This window comes from Vicia villosa, linkage group LG2, assembly GCF_029867415.1.
Source record: "Vicia villosa cultivar HV-30 ecotype Madison, WI linkage group LG2, Vvil1.0, whole genome shotgun sequence".
NCBI classification, from domain to species: domain Eukaryota; kingdom Viridiplantae; phylum Streptophyta; class Magnoliopsida; order Fabales; family Fabaceae; genus Vicia; species Vicia villosa.
The window spans coordinates 43,057,563-43,071,133 of NC_081181.1; the positions used below are offsets into that span (position 1 = coordinate 43,057,563).

Genomic DNA, 13,571 nt, shown 5'->3' on the forward strand with positions numbered 1-13,571 from the left:
AAAAGACCTTGGCAAATGTTGAAGAGACTGGTGGTATACATCTTCCCGTGTTTGACTGCTGTATACTAATGGACCAGTTTCTTCTCTAGGTCATGGTAGCTGATGACCAAGAACTGTGGCAGGCTCATGTACCATCTCAATGCTTCCTCTTTAAAAGTGCAAGAGAGAAACTTGCATTTCAAAGAATCAAAAGCTCTAACAATTGGCATCTGCATGTATCATCTCAATGCTTCCTCTTTATATGTAGTGTTTTCAGATTGAATTGAATGTCTTTTTCAACCTTAGGATTAAGGTATTTATAGAAACCTCTTGGGCTGAGTCTTATAACCTAAAAAGCAGTAACTACCTTTTCCTTCTTCAGAAGCATGGGAAATGGGTAGTTATTTCCCCTACAATATTGGAGAACATAACCCTCTTCATTTACCGGCCCCTAGTAAGGACCCGTCATTCCCACGTCTTCATAAATGGCAGAGTATTTCAATAAATTAACACGCACAACTCCGCTTTAAGTGACGAGCACTGTCCTGCAGCGTCTCTTGTGTATCCTTTGCAAATATATCAGTACACTACCCCTCTTTAATTTCATCTATTCTTTAAACAATTTAACTTGTGAAACAAGTTATCCCAACAATGACACGTTAAGCACCACGTTAAAGAAAAATAGGTCATTACATTTTTAATAGTGAGTTGCGGCCACTATTTATCTGAAAAACAATTGACATAGCTAGAATCTAAATTAAAATATTAATAGAGTCACAGCCCCGTGTTTGAGAGTGAATTATAAAGATAGAAATAACAGTTTGCTCCATTAAAATGATAGGGATACTCTTAGTGATTCGCACACATAACACCAATGATCTATAAATCCAACTAAACTATGCAAATGGCTCGTGAAATGTCATCCATTTCCAAGTGATGTTCATGGTGGTGCATGGTGGCAATGCCTGGAAAGACACTCAAATGCCCTAGTAACTAAAAGTGATAGTGGAGTTCTATTTTAAAGCAGCAGTGCACATATGGTGTCTTGATTTCTTTTAGATATATCGCAACCAACTCTTTTGAGATAGTTGTGCACATCCTTGTATTTTGTTCATATAAACATGGACATATGAACATAAATATCAAATATAGGTAAGAATGAGAAAGGGTGAAAACTTCTACTAATGGGTCTTGGAGCAAAATGATGGAGGCACTACTTTTCCCCACGGCCGTCTTAAGAAAGAAACCGAAATGAATTAGAATTTGTGTGTTAGTCTCTACAAAAGGTAAACCATCACATCATTTTGAAGTGAAAGAGTGAGTCTATTGTAATATTATTCACAATGTGAAGGTAACTGATTGACTAGTGAAGCCGTGTGATATACCTATGTACACCAACAAACCACTAAGGCACTTCCTCCTGTCTTGAAGGAAGAACTGGAAACTAAAATGAAATGCAACTAGCCATCCATCCATCTATCAGCTTACTTGTGCAGTTTGAATGAAAGCTTGAAGCAAACTCTGAGCTGCAAATGTTTGATCAGGTGTTCCAGATATCACAACCTTCCCTCCGTTTGTACCAACGCTAGGATCATATACGGTTACATTTGCGCCTGAAATCTGCTCCCACAAAACAACAACACTAGATTGATCAAACAATTCAACTCACACCAAATAATCAAAAGGAAGCATAACATGGTCCAACCACGAGTCAGCATATATTTATAATTTATCTTTCAGAAGGATATAATCATGCACCTGTCTGATTTGATCTAAATTCCCACCATTTTCACCATAAACAGAAGCAAAGACATGTTCTGAAACTATAATCTCCACGGTAGTGTTTGTCACAGTGGCAAGCATGTTTCCTCTGCCAAAAGATTTCATCAAAGTATGAATATCGAAAAAAAGATCAGTTCACAGATTGAGTTGTTTGTCTATCAAGCAATAAATATACTATGCTATTGGGTTCAACATCAAATAATTATATGAAACTATGGTTTTACTAAGTGGTTATTGTCACATCTGGAATTGAGCCTACCAGTTCTCATTTTAATGTTTAGTGATCCTTTTGGAATTAGAATTATAATTTTATATGGCCATTCTGTGAAATTGAAAAATAACTATCACAGACCTTATTGGTCTTTCAAACTCTTGCCCCAACACCCTAAAAATTGACGACTCTATATCTCTAAGTCAAAATGTACTCGACCTAAAAAAAAAAAGAATTGTCTCGAGCCTTTTTTTTTTAATTTTGTCGATGAAATTTAGTCATGCCAATAAATCTATGTTTTTAACTTAAGTTTGAGAAATGTCAATCAAAATCATTAGTATTTTAAATATACATTTAATAAAAGTTGAGCAAAAGAAGAAAGAATGACAGCAGACTTGCATATTCCCAGCTAGATTATACTGACCTGTCATGATCCAAAATTTCCCCATTTTCTGTGGCCATTTTAGCATGCATCCCCGCATTCTGCAAATATACAAACTTCTTAACAAAACCTGAACTAAGAACCAAAGGAGGTAAACACAAGGGAAGTGTAGAATACCTGTGGTGGAAACCTCCCAATAGGAAAAGCAGATTTTCTGCGGGGAATGAACTTGTTCCTAACAGTATCCTTATTTGCTTGAAAACTTGATTTCATTCTTGCTTCAGCAAGCACCTCGTTGGGCAAATGATTATCCCTAATTCTAGAAGTCAATTTACGTAAAGCATTTTCTACACATTTGTATCCACCAGTGATCTGCATGAAATCTCTCTCTCTCTTAAGTACAAACATGACTAGCAGAAATAAACAATATTGTTGGAGCAATAACAAATAAATTCAGCCTCTGGCATAAGCATTTTTTAGATTGTTTGGAGGAGAGTTTATGAAAATATCTTATGATATGTCCATAAGTTGTTTTGAACTTGCTTTCATATGCTCTCCAAGTTGCCTTATGTAAACATTTTTTTTATATATGAGTGGTTGAGTGGCCACATACACACGCACGCACACACGGAGGGGAGAAGGGTGAAAACCTAGGATTGAACAGAGGCACCCACATAAAATGTCTTGGATGTCAACTACTAAGCTGCAACACCAAGGACGCTTATACTATATGAAATAGCTTCTATGTAAACACTTATATGATAAACACTTTTGATATAAACACTTGGCTAAGTTGTTTATCCAAACAAACCGTTAAGTCTATTCTAAGCACACCAATGGCTCCGTAGTCAACGCAATACAACAAAGTAAGATATTTGTAATCATTTACAATCTTGACTATGCTGGCAGCAAAAGCATTACTTTACACCAAGACCTAAGCAGATAGAATAAGGATTGAAAAGACGATATAAAAAAGTTATACACAAATTGGACAGAAGGTTCCTTAAACTAACAGATGATGAATGTTTGGTTTGATATAATATCCATTTCCTACTTCATGTATTTTGCTGAAAATATATTTGTATAAGTTTGGTAGGACTTCTAGTTCTTCTACTAGCGAAATATAATTAACTGTTTTCCATATTAAGGAACTTCAAATTGGAAACTAAGCAACAAAAACACATAGTTGACTTGAACTATAAAAGATACATAATTATACCTGGACAACCGCATCATTATCTAAAGCACCATTTGGAACTGGCACTCCGTGCAGTATTTGAATGTCAGCCCCGTTGACTTCTCTCAATTCTGAAATCACTTGACCTTCATTACCAGTCAAGAAATTCACTGTGCTTGGTGCAACTAAAATTCTTGCAGTTACAGGTGATTCCGCACTAGAGGCTGGGTGAAATCCATATCGAATGTGATCTTCAACAATTCTAGCAAAGACGAGAATAACAGCATCTTGTGCAGGAGAATTACTATATTCAAGGTTCTGGATTAACAAAAGCCAATTCTAGATCAATAATAGGAACTATAGCAATTCAAAATGTGTCAAAATCATACGACTGACCTCAAAAGCAGAAATGGTGATGATGCGCTCTTCAAACTGATTTACAGGAGGTGCAAAGACAATAGAAGCACCTGTTTGGATTTCAAAAGTTCTGACTATAGACCCTTTTTTGCCAATCACACTACCCGCTACATTGTTAGAGCAAAGGAGTCTGAAAACAACTTCGTGTCCAGTACCCTTCGAGTCAAGGCTAAAGTTACCGTTAGAGTTTGTCATCTGTTTTGAAGCATCGTTTATAGATAAGCCTTCCATGGAAGGTAACCATGAAGTAACGTGAGGAAAAATATCTTCATGTGGATTAGCAATTGGCCTATCCCAAGAGCTAACAGTTGGTGCGTTTAGATAAACTTTGCTCATCGGCGGACAATCTTGAAGACAATGAGATACGAAAATCAATGCTTTCTTTACAGCCAGACTATCACCAGTTATCTGCCAATCAAACAAGTTTCCAGTTAATGAACAAGAATTTCAAATAGTCTGTTATGTTTCATTCTGCTTCACTCTGTTCATCAATCTAAACATAGCCTAAGTCATTTTCTTAATAACAATTAAATGCATTACATTATGTTCTATTAATAGTAATAATAATAATAAGTCCCGGGCGCGCGCAAATGATACGAGGCTTCTACTAAAAATAGTAATACAGATAATAGTAATAGTAAGTAGCAGTAAAGCAAAACTTACAAGAACTAACTCCTCATCTTTAGCAGCAGAAAGTGGAGCAGGACAAACCCTAATTTTAGTACCAGTATTATTCCTAATAGTGCTTATATTCTTCCCTCCTTTTCCAACAACAGCACCAACCTGAGAAGAATGTGCCAACAATTTACCAAAAACTTCAACATTCATTCCTCTATTATTACCATTACTATTAACCCCTTTTTCACCTTCAAGTTCCCAAATCCTCTCAAAAACCCTAACCACAGCTTCTTGTGCATTAGAAACCTGAAGTTCCCCATCACCCACTTCAAAACCCTTCCTCGGTAACAACGACCCAATTACCAAAATAACCCTATCATCAGTACCGTCAACAGCATCCTCACAGTGGATTTTACATCCGGTTTCTCGCCGGAGCTGCGAGACTATTGACCCTGAACTGCCGATCAAACCGCCGACCGTTGACGAGTGACACACCAGACGAAACGCGATCTGCCCTGGTAGGACTTTGAAAACGGGCCGTTTTGTTTTGTTGTTCCGTTTGTAGGGTGACGGCGGCGGTGGTGATTGGTGGTCGGTTTCAACGGCGGCGGAAGTGGGGTCTTGCATTGGGAGGTGAAAAGGTTCAAAGTTTTCAACTTTTGAGATGGGTTTTAACTTTTTGTTGATGGGTTGTGACGTTAAGGTATTTTCATGGTGAAAAGGAGATTTGGAAAGAGAGAGGAAATAGAGAGAGAAAGGGAAATGAAAGATGTGTCTATTTATATTGGTTGACAAGATGAAAACGAGGTTTGGGTGATTGTGTGTGGTAATGGAATAGTGTAATTTGTTTTGTGTTACAATGAAATCTATTCTCAGATCAGCACTGTAAATTTGAATTCGATGTTTTTTTTTTTTGAGAAAGGCAAACTTAACTTTCATTAATCAAATAAGAGGAGATACAAAGAGGAATTACATCAAATAACATGCGTCGAGTTTAGGAATTGGCCGCCTTAGCTAAGGAGTGGGCAACCAAATTCGATGTTACTAATCACAATTTTGTTGAATCTGTTTACAATGAGAAGCTCAATTTTAAGCCAAATCCATATGTTTGGCTGTTTATTTTTCAACTTAATTTTTAAGTCAAACTTGTACTAAACTAGATCATTTTATAATTATATGGCTTATTCTACTACTAACTTGTTTACATGGCACAAGTTAAAGAGGAACAAATGATGAGTCTCATTTGCTTTATTTTGGAATATGTGATAATTAAGTAAAATTAAAATATCAAAAACTTATTTAAATAAAATTATGACAAAGGTATCCTTTATTCATTTATTTTTTTTTGGCTTTCAAAACATTTTACTAGGGGTGGCAAACGGGCATGCCCGTCCCGTTTAGGTCAACTCCGCAAAAATCCGCGAAAAAATGAGACGGAACGGACATATTTGAGAGTGCGGGTCTAAAACCTTGTCCCGCCCTGCAAAAAAGTGGGGACGGGGCGGGAAAAGCCCGCGAGCATTGAACTTTTTAGGCCTAAAAATAGTAAAATTGTATGAAAAAACTCATGCCCGCAAAAAAAACGGGGCGGGGCAGGCACATTAAAGGGAGCGGGCCTAAAACCTTGTCCCGCCCCGCGAAAAAATGCGGCTAAAACGGGCTTTTCCCGCGGGCCGAGCCCGTTTTGCCACCCCCTACATTTTACACTATCATAATTAGGGTTTTTCATGCTATGGATTAATGAAAAAATTAAATCGAACCGCGTTATTTGAAATGAATCGAACCGTTTCAATTTACTTATAATCGAATTGAATCATAATTATTAATTTGGCATACCGTTTCGAAATTTCGAACAGTACCAAAACGTTAAAAGTTATTTTTTTTCAAACCGAACATTTTATTAAATAACATATACATTCAATTATTGTTCCTAAAAAAATCGAACTCGATATTTTCCGAACCCTCGTTCCTTAACATGAGTTCATTTACCACTTGAGTTCAAGCCCTAATTATAACATATATATTCTACTAGGATATTCATGCATTCTTTTTTTCCACCAAAAAATTGCATTGCTTCGTTATGTAAGAACTGACCCCACAAACCAACACGGGTCATGATCCTCACTCACACGCTTTCCGGGAAACTTCCTAGAAGGTCACCCATCTCAATATTGCTCCAAGTCAAGCACGCGTAACTGTGGAGTTCTTATGGAATAGGCTACCGAAAAGTAGATGCATCTTGTTGGTATAGGTAGTCCCTATCAATCCTTATATGTATTCCTTCAACCATGCAGTCCTAAACCTGCACGGCCTCATGATCCCTCTCATTCCGATGTGGCGACCACCCTTACCCCTTCGACCTCAGGTGTTACATGCGGTGCAACCACCCCTCGCCTTCTTCGGCCTCGAGTGTTACACTTTAAGTTAAAAAAATCACTTAGTTGAAAATAAAATCTTACCAAGTATGACAAATTAAGAATATTTCTTACTCACACGTATGTCATATGTTTTTTTTAATTTTTTTTATGCCATTTTAAAATTTAACTTTAGAAGCATGATAAATAACTTTTTTTGTTCTTGTTATTTTTAGATGATAAATAACATAATGGAGGAGGATAATATTAGAAGTGTGAACAATAATAATTTTGAATTGAGTATTAAATATTTATTAAGAAGAACTTTTTTCCAAAAAATATTTCTTTTCAAATAATTGTTGTTCATAATATTATGGAAGAGGTTGATGAAATTGAAATTTAAAGCTTGTTTGTGAAATTTCTTTGTTGTTTAGCATAATCATAATTTATTAACTCAATCAGGAGTGTGTGTTTTACCAGCTAACCGAACTATCTTAGATGATTATTGTGAACGGATTTTTTTCTTAAAGAAAGGTGGATTTTAGTTAGTCCATTAATGTATGTTATAGAGCTAGAAAAAAATATGAAGCTTGGATATCTTCCAAATCATATCTAGGTTAGCTTTGTTATACATAGTTGATCCCAAGCTCGGTTAAAAGGAGAAGATTGTGTTAGGCAGTCGAGAGCCAAGTAAAACTTTGTCGAATCTCTATGACATAGATCAACTATGAAATAATGTGAATGTTATGTTGTTGCCCGGAAACAATGCAATGTATGACTCGAGTACAGTGTTAAAAGAACAAGGGCCGCTACATCGCCGCCAAGATGTAGTGAAAAATAAGCAAGGGTTCCCATATTTTTGTGAATAGTGTGGGTAAAGAAGTTAGTTCATGAAAGTAAGATTCGTTTTGGGATATCACATTGAATGTGTGGTAAGACTAGAAAGGATTGGATTAGAAATGAAAATATTACAATGAATGTTGGGGTAGCACCTATATAGAGAAGATGGTGGAAAATAGACTTAGGTGGTTTGGGCATGTATAGAGAAAACCAGTAAATTATGTGGTAAGATGAGTAGATCAGATGGAGGAAGTCAAACAACTAGACGAAGAGGAATACCTAGAAAGAAGAGAAGTTACTAAGAAAGATTTCGAGTTTAACAATTTGGATAAAAGCATGTTTCTAGATAGAATATTATGGCGAAAGTCGATCTATGTAGCCGATCCCACTTAGTGGGACAAGGTTGGGTTATTGTTGTTGTATGTTTATCTTCCATTTATTAAAAAGAATGTTCGCGATCTTTTTTGAAATCCAAGAAAACAATTGAAATAACTAATTTTGTTTATCTTCTTAAATATTATAAGGTTGCAAAAAAATGGCTCTAAATTTTAGTATACATATACACTTGATGAAGAAAGAAGGTCGAAGCATATATTATGGTCTCATGATTCTTGTTTTGATTGTTAGTAAGAATATGGCGATGTTGTTGTTTTTGATACCATATATAAGGTAAATTTTTATGAAATGTCACTTGGATTTTTTGTTGGTACGAATGGTCATGGAAAGACCATACTTTTTGGATATGCACTCTTACAAAATGAAAAAAATATGTTCATTTCGTCTGATGATTAAGGTAACTTCTAAGCTTAATTGCATCATTTTTCTTAGGGATAAATATGCCAGGGGTCCTGAGAAATATCCCAACATTCAATTTTAGTCCCTTGAAAAATTCTTCGAATAATGGTCCTCCTAATCTATTTCGTCCATAATATTCGTCCCTCCTGTTAAATGCCCCTAATAGAAGCTGATGTGGAGTGACACATGGAAAAAAATTGACGTGTGGCAGTAACGTTGGATTATATTATTTGTATTTGATTAATGTTGATTTCTTGAACAAATCTGAAACATTAAAACATCTTCTTCTTCTTCTTCCTTGTAAACCTAATGGTTTTGTCTTCTTCTTCCTCGCCAATTTGATCTTCTTCTTCCTCTTGTTTCTCTGCAACTCGTTTCCACCAACCATTTGAAGCAAACCTGTTTCAATGTCATCTTCTATTTCAAGGCAAAACCAACATGTATCCTTTTATTCCACAATTGTGGGTAGCTGTTCATGAAGATTGTATGCATGTCATACTCGTATGGTGTCATACCATTGCGAGAATGGATCCAATAAAGAAAGGCTTTAAGAAATGTAACCTATAAACAAAATTGTAGATTTTTATATCTTTGATGAATACGTCATTACAGACTAACAAATCAAGTGAAGAAAAGAAAAACACAAGAAAGGGGATTTGAATTAGGGTTTTCAAAAAATAAAACTGATTGACACGTTTGGTTATCCTGGTTCGTTTGAACTCAAACTACTCCAGTCCACCCTATTAAGGTGATTTCGCCTCTCTCTAACGAGGTCTTAATCCACTAATAAAAAATATACTCTTTCCAAAATATACGATTTAATATTCTTTCCAAAAATATAAATGATGTCCATAGTCATAATGTTCCAGTCGTTACTTGCTTGATCCTGTATAAATTGTCTTTAACGAAATATGTTCTGACCATCAGAGTAACGTATCTTTTCAAAGGAGCATTCTCAGAACTTCACTTGATAATTATAAAGCAGCTTTTGATTAGAGTATGAGTTGCAGCTTGTTCATTGGTGCTTGTGAAGCGTTTTAGAATCAGAACTTATTGTTCTTGTAAACTTCCCTGAAAAATCACTATCAGAGCTCTGGTCTTCTTAGGACGGAGATCAAGAGGCAAATACTTAGTTTTGTTTCTTCTTAGAGTACTTCAGAACTTCTAACTTTATCTGCATATTTAATCACACGATTAGAGTGCTTATATGTTCTTATTAAAATATTAAGTATTTGTTATCATCAAAACTATTACTAAGATATAGAATGAAACTATGTTCTAACATCAAGATCCATGGATGAAAGAAAAAATTCAAAAGAGTTATCATCAATAAAACATAATTTTTGCATATGGCTGATAAGTGTTAAAAACATATTAAATATGTAGGCACTTATTAAATGTGTATGCCATTTAAAATTATAGAATGCATTCTCACCGCTTATTTGTTTCTATGTTGCTATATATGTGAACCTATGTAGATGATTCTCAAGTTGAGTTTGAGGAATAATAGTGACTGATTATTTATGGGGGATGGCGTAGATGGCCTATTCAAGTTGCATTTGCTTAATTTCATATTCGCTGAACCTTAAGTCAACTAGATGTTTTATTTTTGAATAATAGCTCTGATATTGTAATATCGGGCTGAGATCTTTTTACCATTTGGTCTACTTTGGCTTAAACCGAATCATTATGTCTTATTGTTATAATTTGTTTAATTTTCCATTTTTAAATAAAAGTCGAGTATTATGTTATGTGATGCCTGTAATACGGTGGGAGAACTGACTTTTAAAAATGTTGCGAATAGCAAGAGTCGCCACCAACTTTTATTTTATCCAATTGGAAAGGCAAAAAGAACAGGAAAGACCTTTGAAAGATTTTGAGTTCGGGGGGTAGGTTATACAAAGGGAAGGTGTAAGCACCCTTTGTATCCATGGTTATCCATGGGCTCTTAATTGCTTAGCTCACTTGTTTGTTTGAATTGTTTGAAAGAGTGTCGTGTGTGAATTGAAAGATTTGAATAAGGACTTTAGCTTGTAAATAAGCGTAGCCTTTTTTAATTGATTTGAAAAAGGGGTGTGAAAATTAATTTGAGTTTGAATAGTGAGTAAGCAGTTAAAAGCACCTACCCTAAGTTTAATGTCTTTTTGTTCTTTAAGATTTTCGTTTGAAAGGGCTATCCATACCATAAGAAGGACAGGTAGTCCTTTCATTGGATTTGAAAAGGGTCATCGAGAATTATCGTTCGCCATAAGGCTATCCATCCCATAAAGAGGGTAGGAAGTCTCAGGGGAGGATATAATAGTCATTTTAGGCAACCAATGAGGATACCTTAACATTCGACAGGGACGATCATCATCTTATCATAGGCAACCTCGAGGGATAATATCATATACATTTGTAGGCAACATCGAATGGACTTATGATCTTTGATGATGATAATGAACTGAGAGCAACATTTGCTAAGGCATCCTCGTATTTGAGGGACTTGACTATTTTTAATCGAAAGGCAGCAATAAGAGATATTACCTTAAAGGTGTGTGGGTGCATCAATCTCTGGGTTACTAACCACGCGGTATAATAAAGGCAGAAATACAGTTCTTACGCTATTACAAGGCTTCGGGAGAGGGATTACATAGCCAAAACCCAGAAGAAAAAAAAGCAGAAAATAAAAGGCGAAAATATAAACCTAAACTATTACAAGGCTTTAGGGCAGATACATTATAGTGAAAGAAATGAGCGCGAAAATAAAAACCTAAAAATATTACAAGACTTTGGGGCAGATACAAAAAAGGGTAAACTCCAAATGGGGGAAAGGTTAACCACAGTTAATAGAATCAAATTAATAAATCAGCAAGGCAAGGCAAAAGGCAAACCCAATCGGGACAAAGTTAACCACTGTTAATAGCAATCAGATTAAAAACCTAGACTAGGGTTGGTGCTAACCCTAAATTATGAGTATAAAATTAATCGATTTTAATTAACCTACTTATGTTGATCGAAGCCCTTAATTAATTAATTATTGGTTGGGAACCTAATTAATTTAGAAAAAATCTAATCCTGATAAAAAAACCTGATTATCTTAATTAATAATAAAAAACAAATTAATAAACCTAGATAGTTTAATTATCCTGAAAAACTAATTAATCAACCTCATTAATTTAATTATCCTATTAAAAGAACTAGTTAATTAATTTTTTTTAAAAGGATTTAATGTTTTGAAAAGGAAAAAAGAAAATATTTTAAATAAACAACAAAAAACAATAGAGAAAACAAAAAAATGAAAACACTTAAAAGCAAATAAATAATAAAAAAATAAATTAAAAAGAAAAACTAGGCGTTGATTCTATGTTGTGGGCCTTTGAGAGTCCATAGTACGTCTGCGCATTCAGAGGCGTTGGATCTGGTCTTGATGTGATCCAAAGGCAATAATGTGAGGGTGCACCGTTGTTGTGCGCGTGATGAATGCACGAGATCTGAAAGTGAACCAACGTTAAACAAAATAAACGACCTGGGGAAAACTCGAACCCAGGTCTTGAGGGTTATTGGCCTTTCCTCCTGCCACTCCTGCTGCACGTTTTAATCATTAATGGAATCCAAACTATTCAATAAATATTAAAACAATCACGTATGAGAATTCAAATGTAAAAGTAAAAGTGGGCCCCAATTTCCTGTGACTGTTCAATAGCAATAGGTGAGAGGATCTGGAATACTTGACCAGCCAATCAGAACGTCTGCCAACGCCACGCAAGCTTTGACCATTGCCCTGGATTTTCAAACCGCCATACACGGCGGTTTCCACCACCTTCTCCGATTGGACCAAAACTCAAACCTGCAAAATACTGAGTATAAAAGTTCCAGGTTAACCCTACCCCCCTAAACCGAGGCCTGCGAGTGCGATGGTGACCTCCGTTTTGATTGAAAATTGCTGGAAAAGAAGATACGTCGAAGAAGAGGCTTTGTGCCCTAATCATGGTAAGTTGCGATTTAAACCATGAAGCTCACATGTTGTACGTCAAACCTGCCCTAATTAGCTTCCTAGATGCAATTATGCACATCATATATGTTAGTAATACCTGAATCGATGAATTCAAAATTAAAAAACCTTTACCTCCAGTGAAGACGACCAGCAATGTTCTAGGCGTGATTGGTCTCTCTTAAGGACGTGAGTAGACTTTTGGGAACCTCAGGAGACTAAAGGAGTGATTGCAAATGGCTAACACTCGCTGTATCAGAAAATTTATCTTGCCCTAGCTTTTTGTAAACTTTGGAAGTTTGGAACCCGAGTCACTTGCTCTCAATTTCGTTCCCTAATGATCTGAACATGTTTAGTATATATAAGAGCATGAATTAGGTCAAATGTTTGTCTTGGACTTCAAGTTATTTGATGACTTGGAAATATAAAAAGATTTGATTGAATTTGGATTGGAAACTTTCTATTTTGGCTTCAATTTTGACTCAATCTTTCTCAATCACACTCACATGATTTTATAGGTCAATATTTGCTCAATATTTGATTGAGAAATTTATCAATACCATATCTTTTATATTTATCATTATTTCTTCATTAAATTTTGAATTAAAATGAATATAATTCAAAAATAAAATAAATAATAATGATAATAATAAAATAATGGCGTGGTGGGCTCTTAAATATATCATGAACATATTCAAAATCCAAAACTTTGGCCCATTAAGTGAAAAATTCAAATTTGCTCACTTTGACCTTCGTGCATTTTCTCAAAATTTGTCAACTTCAATAAGTCATAACACTCTCAATTTTTATTGTAAGGAGGTGTTCTAGGACGTTTTTGAAAGCCCAAGATGTCCCTTACAAGCCACTTTGGAACCTTTTTTCTATTTGGAGATTTTATCTTGCAGATATGGCCCCTGACAAAAAATAGCTTTTTGTGGATTTTCAAAAGGACCTATAATGTATTAGCTCATATCTCCTAAATGAAGCATTTTTGGCTTTGACTTTGAAGAGACAAAGTTGTAGAGAATTGAATTTCCTTCAAA

General features: G+C 35.3%; 1 protein-coding gene across 1 annotated transcript; it reads right to left on the minus strand.

The window, feature by feature from the left end:
• Positions 1–1,213: 1,213 nt before the first annotated feature.
• On the minus strand, positions 1,214–5,367 carry LOC131650255 (KH domain-containing protein HEN4-like). Its single transcript, XM_058919975.1, has 7 exons — positions 4,612–5,367; positions 3,928–4,356; positions 3,574–3,849; positions 2,532–2,726; positions 2,397–2,455; positions 1,738–1,849; positions 1,214–1,599 (listed from the first exon to the last, which is right to left on the minus strand). The coding sequence occupies exons 1-7, from the start codon at positions 5,191–5,193 to the stop codon at positions 1,459–1,461; spliced, it is 1,794 nt and encodes a 597-aa protein (XP_058775958.1). The 5' UTR covers positions 5,194–5,367; the 3' UTR covers positions 1,214–1,458.
• Between the last annotated feature and the right edge of the window lie 8,204 nt (positions 5,368–13,571).